Below are 24,187 nucleotides of genomic sequence, written 5' to 3' on the forward strand. Positions count from 1 at the left end.
TAAAGTTCTTAAAGTTGAAGCTTTTAGTTTAATATTTATGTTATTTACCTTTATTTCAATAAACAAAACAGATTATTAAGTTTAAATATTTATAGTTTCTCAATATAATATTGTGTAATTTATTATAAATGTAAAAATAGCTTTTAACACCCATGTTTTATTTGTAATAAATGTTAAATAAAATAAAATTAATACATATAAACATTTCTATAAACAAATACACATGCATTATTTTAAAATATCATTTTATGCATAATTTATTATAAAATATTTTTATTTGTAATACAAGAAATTATATTAATACATACATATTTATTATAACTTTGTTTTTATACTAGCATACATTTTTTTTAAATATTTATATTTTATTTTAATTAATGTTTATATAATGTTTAATTAATGTTTCAATAAACAAAACTCATTTTTAATAGTTTAAATATTTATAGTTTCTTAATAGAATATTTTGTCATTTAATTGTTATAAAAAATATTATATAATTAAAAATACCTTTTAAAACCCATGTTTTATTTGTAATAAAATAAAATGAATACATTAGAAACACAATATGCATATGTATTACTTTAAAATATAATTTTATGCATAATTTATTAGAAATACATTTTTAAAACTTTTTTGTTTTTATTTTTATTTGTAATACATGAAATTATATCAATACATAATACATATTTATTATAAGTTTTTTTATACTAGTATAAGTTTTTAAAGTTGATGTTTTTTATCTAATATTTATATTTTATTTTAATCCACCTTTATTTTAATAAACAAAACAGATTTTTATTAGCTCATGTTTCAACATCACTGGTCCCCAAGCTTTTTAGATCAATCCTAAACCCAAATGACATGTATGAGTTGGCATCTTTTACCTTGTACGAGTAGAGCACCTTACAGGTGAGCGGGTAGTTCCTCAGGGTACCTGAAGGACTCGAGCTGCTGTCGTCGTACGTCTCCATGTTCTCTTCCAATTCTTCTCCCTCCTCTCTGTCCAAATCCACCGTGGTCTACAGAAACACGACAACACCACAGCTCACTTATTGGTTCAATATCGGTCAATAACCTTTAAAAAGTCTGTCAGAGGTTTTCTTTGTTAGCTAACATACACAGGCATGAAACAAACAGCTCAACAGACCAGCGCTCCATAGGTGTGGACTCTACTTAGTTTCCGCCCTCCCTGATAGGATAATGTCATTGGACTAGAGAGGATCAGGTGACCATTTTTCCCAAAAGACAAAACGTGGCAAACGGAAGATTAAGATCAAAGGACACAGGCATTGGACACTCATACCTTCACAGGTGTTTAATGTCTCTCTCACATAACCGGATTTAACTGCTTACAGTGGATGAAAACTGATCCAGAGTCAGTCAGTGAAGGTCAAAAGAACTGAATTATGAGACCTGGTGAGGTCAATGTAATCTGTAACCTTTGAAGTGGTGGGCGGAGACAATTCCACAAGCCACGCCCACTCCTAGCATAAAACAGCTTGAGATGAGGTCATACAGATTAACTGCTGGAAAACCTGCAGTGCACAAGGTCGCCTGATTAACTACTTTTTTTTAACAAGTAAAAGGCCTTTTAGTACAACTAAAGCCTCTTTAGAAGTTAAAGCCTCATTTCCACACAGAAAGTATCAAGTATCTATAATAACTTTTTTCTCTGTTCATTTCATATATCGTCTTTGCTCTTACTCTCATCCTAAAAGGGACAGAGATCAGCAGACGCGTGGTTCAGGTTTACAAACTCGCATCAATTGCTGCCGTGTCTCCTTGTCTTCTACCTTACTCTTATGTTCTCCTTTAAATCTCTGTCTGTCTGTGTGCTGCAGGGCGCTGTGAGCTGAATATTAAACCACAGACGGAGGTCAATCTGTCGGCGCTGTGGGCTAAACTCCACTACATTATTTATATTTCTGCTGTCTTACCTAAAATCACTCAATCTTTACAATGACCTTGACACACCATGCCACACTTGTGCTTTACGCTTTGTTCATGTTTTAGCCTCGCGGCACTTCGCACTCGTGCTTAACCACATTACTGCACTATTCTTATACTTTTATAGACTATATAAATTCATACGCAAATTTTACCCCCGATTAGTCAACCTGCAGCACACATACATGGATTTTTACATTTCAACCAGTCTTTAGCTACAAAACATTAGCATGTAACAGTTAGTGAAATATCAAGAGAGCAAAAAGGCTGTAAAAAAGTATGAGACACTACTTACTTATTAATTTAGCAGATGCATATTAGCCAGAAAAAGTGAGAATATTATTAGAATTATTTTGTAAAATAAAAGCTATTATAGTACGTGCCTTTATTTATATTTGTGGATTAGTTAAGTGTATGCAGAAGATTATTATTATTATTATAAATACATTTTTTAAATATAAATATATTATATTATATTATAATTATGGATTTAATAAAATGTAAATAAAAAAAACATTTATACATTTCAAATAATTTAAATAGTATTATTATTATAAACAAATGAACAGAATAAATACATAATATATATGTTTATTTATTTATTATAAATAAGTACAAATATTTATCATTATTAAATATAATAATAAAATATGTATCATTTTTAAACAATACATGATGAATATAATTTTTTAATAAATTTAACAATTTATATTATACATTTATATTTGGAATTTACAACTATAATTCAAATATTTATAATATAACAAATAAATATAAATATGATAATAAACAAATATTACAATGTGATTTTTTAAAAATAAAATAAAAATGAAACATTTATAAATTTCAAATAATCTAAATGTAATATTATTATTATTATACAATCAAATAAACATGTATATAAATAAGTACAAATATTTAGCATTACTAAATAAAATATTATAAATATAATAATAAAATATCCATAATTTTCTAAGATAAATATAATTAAAATATAATATAAATATCTAATTTTTAATTTTTCTTTAACAATTTATTTTATATTTGGAATTATATATTTATAATATAATAAGTATTTTAAATATAATTATAAATATATAAATATTATTTTTATATAATAAAACAATAAAACATTTTAAGTAATCTAAATATAATAATAATAATATTATTATTATAAAAGCATTTTTAAATATAACAAATAAACATAATAAATACATAATATAAATGTTTATCGAATGACAAAATATCGATAATGTTAAACAATACATGATAAAATATATTTAAAATCTAAAATATTTAAAATACAAATATGTAATTTTTTTTATTTATTTTAGAAATTTATATTTGGAATTTACAAATATATTTTAAATATTTATAACAAATAAATATTATAAATATCATCATAAATATTACAATGTAATTTTTATTTAATTAAAAATATTATACATTTTAAATAATCTAAATGTAGTATAAGTGTTTTATAATAAATAAATAAACAAATAAAATCCTCCATTTCATTTGATGACAATAATCAATTCTTCAGGTGCACTGTGCTTGAGAAAAAAAGTTTGAGAATAACTATGAAAGTGTGTAAACTGTGCACCAAAACCATGAAACCATAAATGGTCAAATGAGCTTTACTCTTATGGCGTGTACTTGGCATAAATGGCATGTGCTGCTGAACTCTTTGTCTAAGCTGCTCTGAATACAATGGCAATGACAGAATCAGTAAGCAGCAGGTCGGGGAGGTTGGCACGACTCTTTTATCTAATGCATGAGAACGAAAGCCCACCAGAGCTGGATAAGTTTCAGTTGGAAACTGATCAATGAAAGTGAGAAAATTTGCATGATACTCTTTGACAGGGACTTTGATGTTCGGTAAAGAGGTGCTCTGCTCACCGACAGAGAGAGATCGTGGGTGGTGAGGGTGGGCAGCGACGCCCAGCGCTCGTTCTCCAGCTCTTCCATCACCTGGTTCATGGCGCTCTTCAACCACGTGTCCACAGAAACACCCACCTGCCGCAGGAGATCCAGACGCGCTTCTGCTTTCAGCTTTATCGTCTGAAAAACACAAAAAAGAAGATAGTCCTGTCATACACTTACTGTGGTATTCAAGCAAATGCTGATGAAAGACTAAACTAGTTGTCCAGTGTGGTTTAGTTCAGTCTAATGTTGTTACTGTTAATAAAACTAAAACTACAAAAAATCATTTGCGTTAACTGAAAAAGAGCTGAAATAAAATTAAAGTATTATAAAAGTAGAAAATTACAAATGCTGCCTTGAAAACTGATTGAAATAAACAAGTACTATATTTACTAAAACTGAAAAAAAAAATTAAAGCTACATAGAAATACAAACTGAAATAGTTGAAATAAATATACTGAATGTGTTATAATATGTTTATGTTGAAGTAGTAAATTACTAAAACTGAAATAAAAATAAATTACTACACAAATATTTAAATAGAAAATTACTACATAAAAATATTTAAAAACTGAAAAAATAAACTGAAAATAAAATAAAAAAAAAACTCATCTAAAATAAAGATAAAAATAAGTTTAAGTACTAAAAAAAAACTACTAAAAATAAATTACTACTTATAAATATTTAAATAGAAAATTACTAAATAAAAACTATTAAAAAACTTAAAATAAAACAAAAATAAAACAAAACAAACGCATTCAAAATAAAGATAGAAATAAGTTTAAGTACTAAAACGACTAAAAATAAAACAGAAATAAAAATAAATGACTACTCATATTTAAATAGAAAATTACTAAACAAAAATATTTTAAAAACTACAAAAAATGTAAAATGAAAATAAATGAAACAAACTTATTTAAAATACAGATAGAAATAAGTTTAAGTACTAAAACGACTAAAAATAAAACTGAAATAAAAATAAATGACTACTCATATTTAAATACAAAATTACTAAATAAAAATATTTTAAAACATTACTAAAACAACTGAAAAATTAAACATTTAAAATAAACTTACAGTTAAACAAAAAAATAAGTTGAGGTGCTAAAACGACTAAAAATAAAAATAAATTAAAGATAAATAAAAATATAAAAACTAATAAAAATGACAAAAGTACGTAATAAAATGGTAAAAATAATATTAAAATTAAAATAAAAAAATAAAAACTAAATAAAAGCTTTGAATAAAGATCTGTTCTGTTCATATACTCTCAAGCAACTAAAATTAAAATTACAATTATTTTTTTAATTGAAAAAGAACCGAAGTAAAACAAATTAAAAATATTATATGCAAAACAGAAGAATGAAAATTAAAATATTAAGTACTGATTTCAGTAACTGAAATCAACATTTAAAACTCAATAATACTATACTAATAGATAAATATTACTAAAATAACGCTTCAGGTTTACCAAACTTTCAAAATGCATTTTTGCAATCACTTTTTGCAATGTAATTGAGTCCTGAAAACTGAAGGGTGTCAGATTGGTTATAAAACAAACTGTGTATGAATGTAACTTTAAAACAGGACTGACAGCTGTATATTCTACTGCTGTATCAAAATAGCCTTGAAAGCAAAAAAAATCAGCATTTTAAAAGACAAGCCAGCAAAAACAAACGAGATTAAACAGCTGGGAGCGCGAGCGTCCCGTCCCGTCACTGACGCTCGATATCTCTGTCTGGTGTAGTTGTGCTCATTAGACAGGTGAGGCGTCTGATCTCAGAGGATCCTACAGCCGTCCACACGCTTCTGCATTTGTCATTATCAGGCAACGACGCAAATTAACTTTCTGAAGACTCATCAGTTTCAATTTAGACAACAAACAGCTTTCCAAAACGGTATGGGTACGGAAACATCACGCACGACTCCCTCTGTCATTCGTTTCTGTGTAATTCTGACGGGACGACAAATTTCAAAGGAAACAATTAAAGCGCAATTATACTTTTAATATTTGTTGATGAGTGTAAACAGATTCCTCTGGCACACTGCCTGCTGCCAAATAACAGCTTCACATTTCCAAACGCAACTTTGTGTTTCATTCCTCAGTCTGTTTGTTGTCTTGTTTCTGGTTGTCCATTAGTTTCCTAATGGGGTTATTAAATATTTAATGATCTGTAAGAACTAATGGAGAACTACAATTTGGCTGTAAGCATTCTGAGTTCAAAAGGAAAATCAAAGATGGTGTTTTATCCACTCCGTTTAGTCTATTAAATTCTCTGTTAAACATTATTGTCATGAATTGGTCTCATCATAAAAGGCCCATTCTGTCATCATTTGTTCCAAACACATATGACTTTCTAATGAGGAGTTTGCACTTATGCATATTCAAATTTGGTGGGATTTTATCAGTTACAAGACATGCAAGAACCAATTTGTTTGGTGTCAATGATGACAAACCTGATAAAATGGCAGGCTTTGTATGCATGGATAAAACTTGAGAGCAATGCTGGAGAGCATCATTTTTAGAGATTAAAACATTAAATTTCAAGTTATTGCATGATTTACAAAGACTTGAAATACAGCACAGTTTTATGGTTCATTTATTGTTTGTTATTGCTCTTGGCCATTGTATTATTGGTAACTTAAGCTATTAAAATCACTTTCATTAACTGAAAAATATAAGTATCAGATAGAAAAACTTGATTATTTTTTTTACATGAAAAATTAGAAATGCTTCTTTGGCAAATAACTGAAATAAATACATTAAAGCTAAAAAGAAACTAAAAATAAAACACGCAAAATTGCAACTTAGACCCAAACGAAAACGAAACAATTTGAAAATAAAAACAGAGAAATGAGGTTGAAGTACAAAAATTACTAAAACTAAAAATAAATAAATAAATCTAAATAAAAAAAAAAAAATAAAACAATAAAAATGACAAAAAAAAACACTTAAAATGAAAAAGTACAAAATTGCAATTAAATCAAGATTAAAATGAAAACTAAAAAAATTAAATTAATTCAAAGAAAAAATAGATTTCAAATATTTTTCATTAACTGAAAGATGGAAAACTTGATGATTTTTTTTTTTTTTTAAAGAAATTAGAAAATACTAAAACTGAAAAAATTAAATTATTAAAATTATTATTAAATTATTAAATTACTAAAACTGAAATAAAAAAAAATAAAGCTAAGAAGAAAAAAATACAAAATTACAACTTAAACCAAAATTAAAATGAAAACTTAAAAAAATTATTTAATTTTAAATAAAAATACATAAAGTTTAAGACGAAGTACTAAAATTACTAAAACTGAAATAAAAACAAAAATAAAAAAAATGACAAAATCAATCAAAATTAAAAGTACAAACTTAGTACAACTTAGACCATAAATAAAATGAAAAGTGAAAACATACAGACTAATTTAAAATAAAAATACATAGAAATACATTTAAGTTAAAGTACTAAAATTACTAAAACTGAAATAAAAATAAAAATCATAAAAATGACAAAAACAATCAAAAATAAAAGTACAAAATTTTAGTTTAAGTTGTTAAAATTGGAGAACTAAAATTAAAATAAATTAAAGCAAATAAATAAATGCATAAATAAACTAATAAAAATAGAAACAACACATAAAATTAAAAAGTTTTCAAAAAAAAAAAGCAAATTAACAGATCTACAGATTGTCCTGTTTATAAAAGAGTTTACATTTACTGTAGTATTCAAGCAGTTAGCTATGAACAAGCTGTTTTTCAGTGTAGTTTTTGGTAACTAAAACTTTAAAAATAGTTTTCAACAATAGAAAAAAGAAATAAAATATTATATTTTAGAAATAAAAAGATATAAGAAATATAATATAAGCTGTTGTATGCTATCCAAAGAATATTGCACATTTCAGTTCATGTATCTCTCAGTCTTTATATGCTGACAGCACACGGAAAAGCCTTTTAAAACATCCACAGAATTTATCCTTCAAGGAATAATGAAGTCATGTGCATTCGGAGCCATGTGAGGGTGATTAAACGATGACACAATTGTCATTTTTGGATGAACTCTTCCTTTAATATATAGCAGAGGTCAGAGACAGGGCCAGCAGAGGGCGCCTCGACTGCCAAATTCATGTGTAAAGACACGGCAGGACATCTTAGAGGAGAAGACACATTGATCAGACAAAGAGACTGACAGCCTGTCTCTGAACAGATCGATAGCGAGAGAGAAAATGCATCTCTGTTTGGAAAAGGGAAATGCATTCATTACAGAAAGACAGAGACACATTTGGGACATTATTACTGGGTACTTTGCCTTGTTTGGTCTCTCATTAAAACAAATGAAATGCTGCTCAAATAAACACACTACACAAAACTATTCTGTGCAAATGTACAGGGTTTACAGCACAAGTAAACAGAGACTGATGCTGTCAAGCACCAAAAATGATGATCTGCAGAGTAAAAAAATACCACTTTAAAATTTAAGCTAATTAAACTGGCAATTAAATTATTCAAATAAAATACAATGGGTTATTTTTTTTCTTTTTATTTTTTGTGGACACAATTGTGAGATTAATCCTCCTGTGAAACTGTAAACTATGTCCCAGTCACTGGTAATTAAATAATTAAAATAAAATAAAATGGGTTAATTTAATGTTTTTCCTTTTTTTTTAATTTTGTGGACATGATCGTGAGATTAAAACTCCTGTGAAATAGTAAGCTATGTCCCAGTCACTGGTAACTAATAAAAAACATAAATAAATAAATAAAAATAAATCAAATCAAATCAAATCAAATCAAATAGGACATAGTAAAGTATGTCCCAATCACTGGTAATTAAATTATTCAAATGCAAATAAACAAAATAAACAAATAAAATAAAGTAAAATAAAATAAAATAAAAATAAAACAAAATGGGTTAATTACATTTTTTCCTTTTTATTTTTATGGACATGATTGTGAGATTAAACCTACTGTGAAATAGTATGGCCAAGTCACTGGTAATTAATAAAATAAAATAAAATAAAATAAAATAAATTAAAATAAATTAAAATAAATTAAAATAAAATAAAATAAAAGGGACATACTAAACTATGTCCCAATCACTGGTAATTAAAATAAAATAAAATAAAATAAAATAAAATAAAATAAAACAAAACAAAAAACAAAACAAAAACAAAAACAAAATAAAATAAAATAAAAAAGGACATAGTAAAGTATGTCCCAATCACTGGTAGTTAAATTATTCAAATACAAATAAATAAAATAAAAAACAAAAAAAAAAAAAAAATTGGAAAAATAGTTTAAAAAATTTTTTTTTTCCTTTTTAATTTAACATGATTGTGAGGTTAAACCTCCTGTGAAATAGTAAGTTATGTCCCAGTCACTGGTAATTAATAAAATAAAATAAAATAAAATAAAATAAAATAGGACATAGTTTACTAGTTTACAATCATTGGTAATTAAATTAATCAAATACAAATAAATAAAATAAAATAATAAATTAAAATTAAAATAAAATTGTAAGAAGAGTAAATTTTTTAATTTTGTGGACATGATTATGAGATTAAACCTCCTGTGTTCACTGTAGACTAAAAATACTGTATATACAGTAAATAAAATTTAACACAATTACCATTGAGAATTACAAAAACAAATATATTTTTCAGTGCATTTGACTTAAGCATTATATTCCAACTCCTCTGAAGTTTTTTCCAAGGAAAAGGCCAAAATAAAAGCTAAAATTTGTCCCCAATCTGCTCTTTTACTGTAGAGCAAACATCAGCATGAATATCCTGCTAAAATTTTCCTTTTTTCCTCTTCAGAATAACGTCATGAGCATTATTACGTCACCTCTGCTTTGCGGATGTTCTCCTTGGCCTCCTCTATTCGGAATTCCAGCTCATTCCGGCTCTGTTCCGTGGGCGGAGTCCCGAGAGTCTCGCATTCCTCTAGAGCCTGCCATAAAAACAAATTACCGTTAATCAGCTCATTTCAATTAGCTCATCAAGCAACAAACCTAAAAAAAAAAAAACTGACCACATTTCCTGCTGCTAACCTAACAATCGCACAGGACACACACGCAACCTTTAACGGAGTGAATCACATTCGTGAATTATGACCAGGCTTCCCCCTGAATATCACAAAACCTTTTCAGAAACAGTGAGGTCATATTTGACCTCAGAATCAAAAACAAAAACATTGTAACATTGCGACATTACTTTAATGATTAAGTACAGTGCTATAGCAAACCAAAAAATATTATATAATCTTAATAATTGAACTGCTACTATACTGTAGATAAAAATAATGTATATACAAATGTAATAATGTAATAAAAATGAGAATAATGTGAATCACAAAATAATAATTTGGGTTTGAAATGAATTGTCAGAAAATTAAATGAAAATTATTATTAGTGATCAATGTTATGGTTAATTCATGAAATAATACTTAAAATAAATATTAATAAATAATATTGTTTTACTGCAGAAACTGTATATACAGTAATTAAAAACATACAAATCATCACTGAGAATAATGTGAATTAAAAAAAAAAAAACTCAACTGCATAATGTCCAGATTGTGGGGATGGAACTAATTTGCTACGAAAAATAAAATAAAATAAAATAAAATAAAATAAAATAAAATAAAATAAAATAAAATAAAATAAAATAAAATAAAATAAATAACTGTGTCCTTTTTAATTTTGTGGACATGATTGTGAGATTACACCTCCGGTGAAATAGTAAACTATATCCCACTCACTGGTAATTAAATTAATAAAATAATAAAATCTAAACTAAATTTATAAAATAAAATAAAATAAAATAAAATGGTTAATTATTTTTTTTCCTTTTTAATTTTGAAGACATAATAGTGATATTATACCTGTTGTGAAATACTAAACTATGTCCAAATCATTGGTAATTAAATTATTCAAATCTAAATAAAATAAAATAAATAAAATAAAATAAAATAGTAAGACGGGTTAATTTCATTTTTTCCTTTTTAATTTTGGTAATTTACTGGTAATTAAATTATAAAAATAATATAACAAAATAAAATAAAATTAGTAAGAATGGTTAATTTACTGTTTTCCTATTTAATTTTGGTAATTCACTGGTAATGAAATTATTAAAATAAAATAAAATAAAATAAAATAGTAAGAAGGGTTAATTTAGTTTTTCCTTTTTAATTTTGTGAACATGATACCAATCACTGGTATTTAAATAATTCAAATCTAACTAAAATAAAATAAAATAAAATAAAATCTAACTAAATTACCACTGAAAATAGAGCAAATTACAAAAACAACTTAATAAATTTGGAAAATATATCCTCAAATGTAAAACGTCAAGATTTTTCAGGGTTTTCTATTAGTTTTGTGGATTCATGTGAAATGACTGTGAGATTCAACCTCTTGTGAAACAATAAGTTACGTCTCAGTCATTTTGTAATTAAATTATTACCTTGCATCTCTAGTTTTTCACCCACTTACACAAGATTAAGTGTTTAAATGTGTGTGTGTGTTGCTGGCGTTTGTAATAAATGTTGTTTTGGAGCGTAAATGCTTGTGTATGACATCCAGTGCCTCTCACCCGTTTGTAATGGATGATGTTTTTGTGTTCGCGAGCCACACGTGTGGCCCATTTCCTCGCCTCTTTGTTGAGACTGTGTTCTTCGGTGGTTCCCGTCTCCGATTCCAGCTGTCGACTCTGAAACACACACATACACACAACTGGTTACCACAGCAACACACAGCTGTCTGAATCACAGGTCTGAGATCAGCCTCATTACACTTACAATTAAAAACACAAAAGCGCATAAGAACAGTGTTGAGAACATTTCAAATTCTCTAATATCAGACCTGAAGCACAGGGCGATTCACTATTCAACTCAAATGAAAAAACCTGCTTGGATTAGAAGAGGTTTAGTAGAAACCTGCTTGATTCTTTTATTTTATGATAAGTGATGCAACATAAATCATATTTTAGGAGGTGAGATTGGGCTCACTGTGAAACATATGCATGTACAGTAAAATCTCATATACTCATATTTTATTTAGGTTGTTAAAAAGTCATTTCAAATCTCAAGTCTGTCTCTTTCACAGCATCCTTCCAGCTATCATCCACTAATTATCAGTCTCTTTTGTGCATCTATTTATCTCTTAAACACTTGAAAAAATATTGCATTTAGACAAAATTGGTTGTTTTTTTTTTTAGAAGAAATGAAAATTTTTACTCATCTGGGATGCATTAAAATGATCAAAAGTGACAAACATACTCTAAAATAAAATAAAATAAAATAAAATAGTAAGGAGTTTTAATTAAAAAAATATTTTCATTTTTTCCTTTTTAATTTTGTGGACATGATTGTGAGATTAAACCTCCTGTGAAATAGTTGTTCCAATCACTGGTGAATAAATTATTAATTTGCATCTTAACAGTATTAAACTTCAAATGTAAAATATCCATAATTTGGGTCTAAATCTCACTAAACAATATGAACACAATATGCATTTAGACAAAAATTTCATTATTATTTTTTAGAAGAAATTGATACTTTTATTCACCTAGGATGCATAAAAATGATCAAAAGTGACAAAGACATTCATAAATGTTAAAATATTTATATTTCAAATAAACACTGAACTTAAAGAATCCTGAAAAAATCTTAGAATGATTTCTGAAGGATCATGTGACACTGAAGACTGGAGTAATGGTGCTGAAAATTCAGCTTTGCATCAAAGAAATAAATTAAATATTAAAATATATTCAAAAAGAAAACAGTTATTTTAAAATGTAATAATATTTCACATTTTTCCTGATTTTAATGTATTTTTAATCAAATAAATGCAGCCTCAGTGAGCAGAAAAGACTGTATGTGTATCTGTATTTTTATAAAAACTATTCTTTTAAAGTCTTTAAATCTGAATTGTCCCAGTCTCATCTTCCAATAGGAAACATCCATCTATATTCCGTCCAATTCTATAAGAACAAGACATGCAAATGACCGCATCCTGAGATATGACTGGCGTATGGTGATCTGACAGTATTGCTGACGCTGCGTCCTTGCATGTGTGAATATTTGAGCGTGACAGCACTGATCAATACAAACTCAATCAGAGTGCTTTAACACAAGCGTCTTCACTCGATATTGCCACATCAACCTGATGTCAACACTAGTCACGGCTGACAAGCGTTTTTCGAAAGGCTAAGAACGCATCCAAACATTTTTTGCGAGTTCTTGTTTTTCCTCTCAGCGTGACCTTAAGCAGATGTGGCGTTTGTGTTTGAGGCACGCTGGGTTGCCCGAGTCTGCTGGGAAACACATGACAGTCTGCAGGGTTTCCATCTGGATCAGAAACGCTCACGAAGGCCTAATCAATCCCATGTGTCTCTGCTTCAAACTCTGAGACAGGCTTTCTGGGAGAGCGTGATGGAATGCATGCGACTTTGACGCTTTCTGCATGCCTGTATAATGCAAAATACTGTCTGTTTGGATTGTTGATCAATCCTCTGCGAGTGTTAGTTGTGTCAGAGTCTTTCAACAGCTGAAATCATAAGGATTTGAAAAGCAAACAGTGTAACAGTGTAAAAACAATTTCTTTTGTAGAGTTTTTTCCCCCTGAGGTCTTGCCATATTTTAGTCAAAGTTACTAGCATGTAAGATATAAACTGCAAATAAACCCTTCAGGGTGGAAAGGACTGACTGAAACTACATTATCCTGTTAATCAACAAATAAAACAATATTAAATCTAAGATGCCAATTATTTACCCAGTTTAGTGTCAATATTTGGCCACAGTAAACAGTGACTGATCAATCAGAATAGAATATTTCAGCGATGCGTAGTGTATCAAAGGTGATGTAACATATATTTTCAAAATGCAGTTTAAATGCAGCTTCAAAGGGCTCTAAACGATCCCAGCCGAGAAAGAAGGGTCTTATCTAGCAAAACGATCTGTCATTTTTTCATAAAAATAAAAAATTGTATACTTTTTAGGCAAATCTTAGAATGATTTCTGAAGGATCATGTGACACTGAAGACTGGAGTAATGGTGCTGAAAATTCAGCTTTGCATCAAAGAAATAAATTAAATGTTAAAATATATTCAAAAAGAAAACAGTTATTTTAAAATGTAATAATATTTCACATTTTTCCTGATTTTAATGTATTTTTAATCAAATAAATGCAGCCTCAGTGAGCAGAAAAGACTGTATGTGTATCTGTATTTTTATAAAAACTATTCTTTTAAAGTCTTTAAATCTGAATTGTCCCAGTCTTTATAGTGTCAATAAGACTGACTGAAACTACATTATCCTGTTAATCAACAAATAAAACAATATTAAATCTAAGATGCCAATTATTTACAGTTTAGTGTCAATATTTGGCCACAGTAAACAGTGACTGATCAATCAGAATAGAATATTTCAGCGATGCGTAGTGTATCAAAGGTGATGTAACATATTTTCAAAATGTAGTTTAAATGCAGCTTCAAAGGGCTCTAAACGATCCCAGCCGAGAAAGAAGGGTCTTATCTAGTGAAACGATCTGTCATCTTTTCATAAAAATAAAAATTTTTATACTTTTTAGGCACAAAAGCTCATGTAGCACAGGTTCTGGGATGCGCGTCCACGATGCTACGAATTAGTGATGGGTCGTTCTTGAACGATTCATTCATTTTGAACAAATCTTTAATGTGACTCGGTAAGAACAAGTCGTCTCGGGGAGTGATTCGCTCAGTCGTGCACGCGCAACATCCTATTAGGTTCTGTACTGCAATTAGTTCACCTGTTTTGAGTCTTCGGGTTTTTCAGAGTCGTTCATTCATCTTATGAGGCTGTCACGTGATGAACGAACGACTCAGATAAGAGGTGAGGTTAGCTAATCATAGACTAAAGACCCAGGTAAACAATAAATTCATCTTTTCTGTTTCTTACAGCATTATAGTTTTGTCTTGTTTGTAGTGTGATCAACGTTTGTGTAAGCAGTAGATGTGTTAGAGAAGTAACACGTAACATTTTAATTATATTTTGTTAAAATGAACGAAATAACTCGAAAAAAGATTCGTTCATTTTGCTGAACGAGACTCAAAGGTCAGAGTCGGTAAAATGATCCGAACTTCCCATCACTACTACGAATCACGTGCAAGTTCATCGTCTGTGTGCTGAGTATGGTGAAAAACTCCATCTTATTTTCTCCTACAAACTTCAGAATCGTCCGACATCGTTGTACCTTTTTGTTTGTAAACAGTGTTTGACTTACTTGCACTTTCTTAGTCTTTGCGTGTTCACTTTGTAAACACTGGGTCTGTGGTTCCGCCTACGTTCAGTGTAACCTTTCGACATGATTCAACAGTACGTAGCGTCATGGACGCGCATCCCAGAGTCTGTGCTACTCAAGCTTTTGTGCTTAAAAAGATAAAATTTTTTATTTATCAAAACAAATGACCGATCGTTTCATTAGATAAGACCCCTCTTTCTCAGCCGGGATCGTTTAGAGCCTTTTTGATGCTGCATTTAAACTACATTTTGGAAGTTCAAAATCGGGGCACCAATAAAGTCCATTATATGGAGAAAAATCCTGAAACCATAATTTCTTTACGACTGAAGAGAGAAAGACATGAACATCTTGGATGACAAGGGGATGAGTAAATTATTCGTAAATTGTTGTTCTGGAAGTGGACTTCTCCTTTAACATAAAGCAGATTTATAGGCATACCAACATTTACAAACAATGTATACATATAAATATAAATTAATGTTCATCAATATTAACAAATACATGATATTAATGAAGGGTTACTGTTTATGATACTGTTTATGGTTATCAGTATCAGTCATTTTCAAAAGCATTTTGCTCATAATATTATTTATTAGCATTTAAAGAAACCTTCTGTCAGAGCCCGTTTTATTCTTAACTTTGACATAAATGTTCATTTTTACACCATATATCGACATATATCAGCTCAAAATATCGGTTATCGGTCTACTTGATCTGTAATAATCAGTATAGGCCTTGAAAAACACATGTGACCATGGACCACAAAACCAGTCTTAAGTAGCACAGGAATATTTATAGCAATACGCAAAAATACATTGTATTTTTCTGCATGTTCCATGAAGGTATACCTTTCCTACTGGAAATATATCCAAACTTAATTTTTGATTAGTAATATACATTGCTAAGAACTTTTGAACATTTGGACAACTTTAAAGACGATTTTCTCAATATTTGTATTTTTTTACCCTCAGATTCCAGATTTTCAAATAGTTGTATCTAGGCCAAATATTGTCATATCCTAACAAACCATACATCAACCATACATCAGATTATGTATAAATCTCAATAAAAAAAAAAAAAGACCCTTATGACTGGTTTTGTGGTCCAGGGTCACATATATACATTTACATACATATAATTGACAATAACGGTTATTAACATGATATTAATTAATACACATTAAAAGCTACTTTTAAATGGTGTATAGTTAAAAAGTGTTACACAAATAAAACTGACCTGACTATATGTATTTTTGCAGTTCTGTATACTGCAAAAATAGACACAGTTTAAAAAAAAAAAAAAAAAAAAGTTTCAAACTCCCATCTGCTATTGGTCAGACAAACAAGTCCCGCCCTACAGTCAAACCATTGGTTGAGCCAATGTCATTTTTCACACCCAGTCAGGACACTCAAATTAACTGTAATTTCATTTGAAAATTTGAAAATTTGAAGAAAAAAAAAAAAAAAAAAAATCACACACTTTACCTTTAAAAGAAACAATGAAAGACTTAATTATGAAATGTCCCCTTTAAATTTGTGCACAGGCGAATGTCAGCATGCAAACAACAATGCGAGTTGATGATGGCTGCACGAGACTGATGCATGATGGGAAATCAAGTCTAACAGACAGTGCGGTACCTGTGCCAGAGTCATTCTCATCACACTGACCGCCGATGGCTCAATGTCCACCAACTGCTGCACGGAGCTCAAAGTCTGAGCCGGAGAGGAGGAAAGATGGGCGCACACGCAAGCACACAAACATACACACACACGCATCACACACACATGAGCCGGGGTTAAGAGAAGGTTAGAAACAGACTGTTAGAGGACAGGAAAACAGGGTTAGAAACAGCAAAGCAGTCAGAAAGATGTTCAGAGATGTTAACATTAGAAAATACAATGTCTACTAACTACTAAAGCTGTAAGAGAGGACAACTACACTACAGGATTCAACACTGAACAAGAGAGAGATGGAAGGAAGGAAGAGAGAAAAATAAAGAGAGCAAGCAAATGCTAACCTTACAGTTAACAGTTTTTTCTAACTCAAATCAAATAAAAACCCCAAACTCAGAAATAATGCAGAGAGAAGCCCTTAAAATAGCCTTAATACAATGACAGGCATGCAAATCCTGAACATGCATTACACTTTACATTGAAAAATGAACTTTTTACATTAAAAAAGTGGCTTTAAAAGTTAATATATTTCAATTTCATATTAAACTGTCACTGGTTCGAGACCGCCTAGTGTAGATTTAATTGACCAGGCTGGATTGATCACAGACTTGCACATTCTCATTTAGGCGGTACTTTCAAGCTCGAATTGCTCTGACAGAAGGATCATTTTTTTATTACAAAGATTATGTATAGATCAGTGGCCACTGTATTAAATTAGCATGTTAAAATGTCATCTAGCGAGTTGTTACGCCATTAAAGCACACTAAATTGAAATCAAATTTTAAAATAGGATAGAAGAATGCAGACAGATATAAAGTGGAACGCTATGGCTGAAAGAGCATGAACTAAATATCAATCACACTCGAGCCGAACTGAAGCATAAGGAGAGAACTTTCACAAAACGATGGGTGATTAAAGCCCGAGCAGAGACAGACGAGAGTTTAAACAGCGGGACGTTTCTTCATCACCACAGGAACAAGAAATTCTGTTCCCAGAGACTCTCAGAAGCGTCAAGCTAAATATAGAAGGTGATGATGAAATTTGCAAGTTTTTTCAGCGCAGTTGTGAGTTATGTGTCGATGACGTTGTTCACGCTGAATAAAATCTGAAACGTTTGAACGCAATTTAAACCTTTAAATAGAGAGATGAGAAAGACGAGAAGAGACAGAGGGCGAGTGTTGATACGCTAAATAATGAAACCACCAGAAATAAGATGATTATGTGAAAACTAGAGATGGATTTCCTTCCATAACACAGTTCAAACTAAATAAAATGTAATTTGCGATGACAAACAACTGAGATAGTCACAATCAAAAGTGATTATATTAATAAAACACATTTTTCAGCAAACATACACTGTTGTTCAAAAGTTCAGGGTTGGTATTTTATTTCAATTTTATTCTGAAAGAGGTCTGTTCTGCTCACCAAGGCTGCATTTATTTGATTAAAAATGCAATAAAAACAGTAAAATTGTGAAATATTATTAAATTAAAAATATCTGTTTTCTATGTGAATGCATTTTAAAATGTAATTTATTTCTGTGATGCAAAGCTGAATTTTCAGCATCATTACTTCTATCTTCAGTGTCACATGATCCTTCAGAAATCATTCTAATATGCTGATTTGCTGCTTATGAAACATTTCTGATTATTATTTGTGTTGAAAACCATTGTGCTGGTTCACATATTTGTGGAAGCTGTGACACATTTTATTTTTAAGTATTTTTTGATGAACAGAAATTCAAAAACAACACCATGTATTTAAAAAAATAGAAAACCTGTTACATGATACATGTCTTTAATGTCACTTTTAATCAATTTAATGCATCCTTGCTGAAAAAAGTACTGATTTCTTACAAAAAAATAAATCTTGCTGATCCCAAACTTTTGTACAGTACTATATGAGACCTAGATAAAGGTAAATTGGTGCAGTTTATAAACATGCATGCATGCAACTCACCGTATCACTATCGCTGGGCTGGAACTGGAAGTCTTGTGCTTTGTGAAACACTGGGTTTTCCTGCAGGAACAGCTGCTGGTTGAAGTCCTGCATCACCTGGACATAAAAACACACTGATTAACAAACATCAAGGTGAAGCAAGTTTATATGACACGTAAAAATGTTCCTTTAAAGGCAGAGTACACCAAAAAAAAACTGACTTTCTTTCTTTCCTCTTGGAACATAATAGAAAATATTTCAAATGACATCTCAGTGCTTTTTGTGCATACAATAAATGTATTTGTGTTCTGCAGAAGAAAAAAAATTCATGCATGTTTGGAATGACAGGGTGAGCAACTGATGATCATTTTTGTGTGAACTATCCCTTTAACAGCTTGTGCTTTTCCCTTTAAGATCCTTGCGTAACTCTCTCTCTCCCTCACACACGCGTCACAATAGTGGTATGTAAAATTAGGCCCCCTTGGGCAGTGAAATAGTGCTCAGACAGATGTGTTTGTCAGCGCAGCGGAGGAATGATGTGTGTGTGTGAGGGGATTTCTTCATAGGGGAGCTGATAATGAGGCGCTGGCAGAGGGAATCTATTTCTGGGAATGAAGAGGGAAATTGAGGGAGTGATGAAACTAAAGAGGAAGAGAAAGAGAGAGAGACTCACTCGACTGGACTTCTCCAGCAGGAACTGGAAGGTGCTGTGGACAGCTTGAAACGCTTCCAGCTCGGTCCGACAAAAGGATATCAGATAATCTTTCACATGGTCGTATACGTTCCCCTCCAGACCCTAGAGAGAGACACAGACAGATACAGAGAAAGACCCATTACATACTCTGTGTTTGAACAGAATAAATAACAAATGACCTCGTGTGTGTTCAGGGTAAGAGGCAACAAGAAGGAAAACGAGAATGACAGAAAATAGACAGACAGAAATAGACAAAACAAAAAAAGAACGACGGACAAAATTATGCACAAAAATGGTTGACTAAACAATAGAATGACAGAAAGGAAGAAAGAAAGAATAAATAGAATGACCAGTGTTGGGAAAAGTTTTTTTTTTTTTTTTTTTTTTAAAGTAATGCATCTGAATCTGTTTCTGTTTTTTTTTTTTTTTTTGTGAGAGAGAGATGAACTAATGCATGTTCACATTTATTCTAGAACTAAAGTAACATATTACCCCATTCACAATTTCCCATTTATTAAGTCAATAAATGGGAAAAAAAGTAACTGCCGTTATTAATTTCAAAAAATAACTCAGATATTTTTCAGATATAATTATTCCTGTAAATTAAAAAGTAATGCGTTTTCACCAGTTTCAACTTAAAAACTTAAGTTCAGCAGCTACCTTCAAATTTTAAGTTAAATGAACTTAAAACAAGTCATTTCAACTCACTGCAATAAAATGAGTTAAAATGACTTCTACTTTTAAGTTGAATTAACGTCTAAGTTGACATTACTTGTACTTTTAAGTTGATTTAACTTAAAATTAAGGCAGCTGCTGAACTTAAGCTTAAAGTAAAATAAACTTAAAACTACAAGTCATTTCAACTCACTACAATAAAATTAGTTAAATAGCTTGTACTTTTATGTTGATTTAACTTAAAATTTAAGGCAGCTGCTGAACTCAAGTTAAATTAAATAAACTTAAAACTACAAGTCATTTCAACTCACTACAATAACATGAGTTAAAATGACTTGTACTTTTAAGTTGATTTAACGTATGAGTTGACATTACTTTTACTTTTACGTTGATTTACCTTAACATTATGGCAGCTGCTGAACTTACGTTTTTAAGTAAAATAAACTTAAAACTACAAGTCATTTCAACATACTACAATAAAATGAGTTAACATGACTTGTACTTTTAAGTTGATTTACCTTAAAATTTTAAGGTAGCTGCTGAACATTTTTTTTATAATGCTTTATTATTCCAATGCCATGAGAACATGAGATATTACATATTCATGTCAAATTACAATAGCTGCCAGAGAAAATGAAGAAAAGAAAAAAAAAAAAAACATAAAATTAAATGTTTTCAGAGCATTACATGTTTTCAGTGCTTTTTTGTTTTTTGATTGTTCCAAAAGATTTACATACAATGTAAAGTCAATAATAAAATTTTGGTCTACATTGAGCCCAATCTTTTTATGTATATGGTATTTTCCTAACAGAATAAGCAATTGTATAATGTGTTGTTCCTTACAATTCAAATTGTCATTTTCTGTATAAAACACATCAAATATAAAAATTTCTATCATACATTTCATCTTTCTATTAATATAGAATTCCACATCCTTCCAAAATAATCTTGAGTAAATACAATAAAAAATAGATGTGTGCTAAACTTAAGTTGAAACTTTTGAACATTTTTTATAGTTTAGTTACTTGAAAAAAGTAATCTGATTACATAACTTGCGTTACTTGTAATGCATTACCCCCAACACTGAGAATGACAAATATATTAAAAAAAAAAAAACAGAATGATAGAATGACACAGGAAGACAGAAAAGAATTTAAAACAACAGAAAGCAACAGAAAGAATGAAACAACATGAACATAGATAATAACAGACAGAATGACATGATAGAAATGAAGAGTTCAGATGCAAAACCAGCTAAAAACCATCTCGGTCAAAAATGAGATAATGATACTGAGTGAATGCTACTGACACATAGAACACGTCCATCAAATACTTTTACTTAAACTCACTAAATTCCAGCCTCAGCCTAATCAGAAGTACCGGTACGTACATAGAAATCTATACAAAATAGCCAGAAAGAAATGCTCATTTTAAAGAAATACATCAGATGGATTTAGCTGGTTTTGCATCTGAACTCTTCAAATATTGACTGACAAAAAGAATGACAAAGGGAATTTGGAAGAATAGAAAGAAATAAAAAGGTATGAAGAACAATAGACACAACAGAATGAATAAATGATAGAAAAAAGATCAAAGGTAACTGAAAAATTTTCGTATGAGACCGAAAGGACAGGAAATGGGTTACATCCCATCGGCCCCCTTGTGGCCAAACGAGCGTCGTACAGACAGACTGTTTTCTCTGGACTGGGTGCCGCTTGGATTAGGGCAGATTGTTCAAACAGCAGCAGCTGCTGGGAAAGGTTAGCCAGTTCAGATTCCAAGGCCTCAACGTGCAAAAACAAAACTCGAAACCTCTGCTTTCCCCCTCCGTCTCCCTCTCTCCCTCTCTTTCTCCTGCTCCCTCCATGTTCAGCAGCACTGGGAAGGAATGTATTTTGGAAACAGGCTTTGATTTGTACGACTGAGCTGGAAATGACACGGACCCGACCAAGAGCCGGTTTGGATATACGGGCTCCGTCGGGTTACAGCAGGTGCCGCTGCTTTCAGGAAGCAATGGAGTGTCGTATGCGTGAGAGAGACGGAGAAAGAGAGGGTGTGCTTCCTTCTGATAGGATCACGTCTACCTCCACCCACCACACTAAACTCCGTAACAGCCATGTGTGAGAGCCAAGGACAGAGAGGAACAGGACCAGCTTACTCACTCTTATGTCATCCAAGATGTAGATGGGTTTGTTTCTTAATCAAAAGAGATTTGGAGAAATGTAGCATTACATCATTTGCTCACCAATGGATCCTTTGCAGTGAATGGGTGCCATCAGAATGAGAATCCAAACAGCTGATAAAAACATCACAAGTAGTCCACACAAATTCAGTCCATCAGTTAATGTCTTGAGAAGCCAAAAGCTGTGTGATTGTAAGAAACAAATCCAACATTAAGGTGTTTTTAACTTAAAACCATTGCTTCCAGCTAAAATGCAAGTCCTCTATCCATACTATCACTTCTGCTGGTGAAAAAAGTCCATCGTCTGATGCCTTCTCACATAAAAATGAGACAAATCCACAAAAATGCACAATGTTTTGTCTTATAAACAGTGCTTGATCTGTGCAGATTTCTCTCCTGATTCAGATGAGACAACTTTTTCACTGGAGAAAGCAATATGAACTAATTTATAACAAACATTTTCACAAGATGTTAACTAATGGAATGGATTGGTGTGGATTACTTGTGGATTATTGTGATTTTTTTTTTATCAGCTGTTTGGACTCTCATTCTGACGGCACCCATTCACATCCATTGGTGAGCAAGTGATGGAATACTACATTCTCCATTTTTTAGGGTGAACTATTCCTTTAAGCTTGCTTGTTTTGTCAAGGCTGTGCATTCACAACCTCACTGAAAACATATCCAAATGTGTCTCCATGTGTGAAAAACTATAATTCACGTGGCCTGTGGTTACGAGCACACCCAGACGGAGGGGAACACGCGCATACACACACACACAACACAGGAAAAGACAAAGCAAACACGCATCAGCTGAACAAACACTTCTGCTGCATAATAAATGCTTCACTTTACACCCCAATGCCTCCTGCAGGGAATTAATGAACCCCTCAACACACACACACACTTCGGAAGATTTCTTTAAGACTCAAAATGAACCTCTGGTGCACATTTAGCAACGGCCGTCTGGTGGCTTTAAATAGAGGCTACCAAAATGAACGTGCAAGTTATTTTTATACATTTTTATAATAAGTCTATAATGTATGGAAGCCCGTTTCTGCCACTGAACAAAAATAAAAAAAGGTTATTGCGCCTCTCACAATTCTGAGTTTGTTTCTTAGAATTGCATGATATAAACTCGCAATTCTGACTTTTTTTTCCTCAGATTTGTGAGATATAAACTTGCAGTTCTAAAAAATAAAGTCATAATTGTAATATAAACTCGCAATTCTGAAAAATAAAGGTGCAATTGCGTAATATAAAGTCAGAATTGTGAGATATAAACTCACAATTCTGTAAACGGCAGTCTTTTTTTTCCCTCAGAACGTCACTGCATAACTCACAATTGCGAGATACAAAGTTGCAATTCCAAGAAAAAAAGTTTATATCTAGCAATTCTGACTTTACAACTCGCAATTGTGTTTATATCTCACAGTTCTATAAAAAAAAAGTCTGAATTGCGAGATAAACAGTCGCAATTACCTTTTTTAGTTTTTATTCAGTGGCAAAAACGGCTTCCACAGTAATGTGAGGTTTAAAAAGGAAACGAAAATCAATGTACACTAAATTAAATCATTATAGTTATTTATAAGTTAATATTCAACCAATACCATTCAAAAGACTGTAATATGTAAGATGTTTCTACTCACCAGGGCTGCATTTATTTGATTAAAAATACAGTAAAAACATTAAAATTGTAAAATATTATTACAATTTCAAATAATGGTTTTATATTTGCATATGTTTTAAAATATAATTTATTTCTGTGACACAAAGCATCATTACTCCAGTCTTAAGTGTCACATGATCCTTCAGAAATCATTCTAATATGTTGATTTGCTGCTTAAGAAACATTTCTTATTACTAATTTAAAAAAATG

At 30.6% G+C, this 24,187-nt stretch overlaps 1 protein-coding gene across 2 annotated transcripts in view; it reads right to left on the reverse strand.

Annotated features, from left to right (window-relative positions):
• LOC127180621 (F-BAR and double SH3 domains protein 2) overlaps positions 1-24,187 on the reverse strand; it is a 101,527-nt gene that overhangs the window by 9,830 nt on the left and 67,510 nt on the right. Inside the window, exons 9-15 of one of the 2 annotated variants that reach the window (XM_051134789.1) lie at positions 19,431-19,553; positions 18,779-18,874; positions 16,784-16,858; positions 11,461-11,577; positions 9,713-9,817; positions 3,847-4,008; positions 885-1,019 (exon numbers count right to left, since the gene is read on the reverse strand). In XM_051134789.1, the coding sequence (XP_050990746.1) occupies positions 885-1,019; positions 3,847-4,008; positions 9,713-9,817; positions 11,461-11,577; positions 16,784-16,858; positions 18,779-18,874; positions 19,431-19,553 (813 nt within the window). The remainder of the gene's footprint in view (positions 1-884; positions 1,020-3,846; positions 4,009-9,712; positions 9,818-11,460; positions 11,578-16,783; positions 16,859-18,778; positions 18,875-19,430; positions 19,554-24,187) is intronic. The other variant, XM_051134790.1, reaches the window with a different exon arrangement.

The sequence above is a fragment of the Labeo rohita genome, chromosome 18 (assembly GCF_022985175.1).
Source record: "Labeo rohita strain BAU-BD-2019 chromosome 18, IGBB_LRoh.1.0, whole genome shotgun sequence".
Lineage (NCBI taxonomy): Eukaryota > Metazoa > Chordata > Actinopteri > Cypriniformes > Cyprinidae > Labeo > Labeo rohita.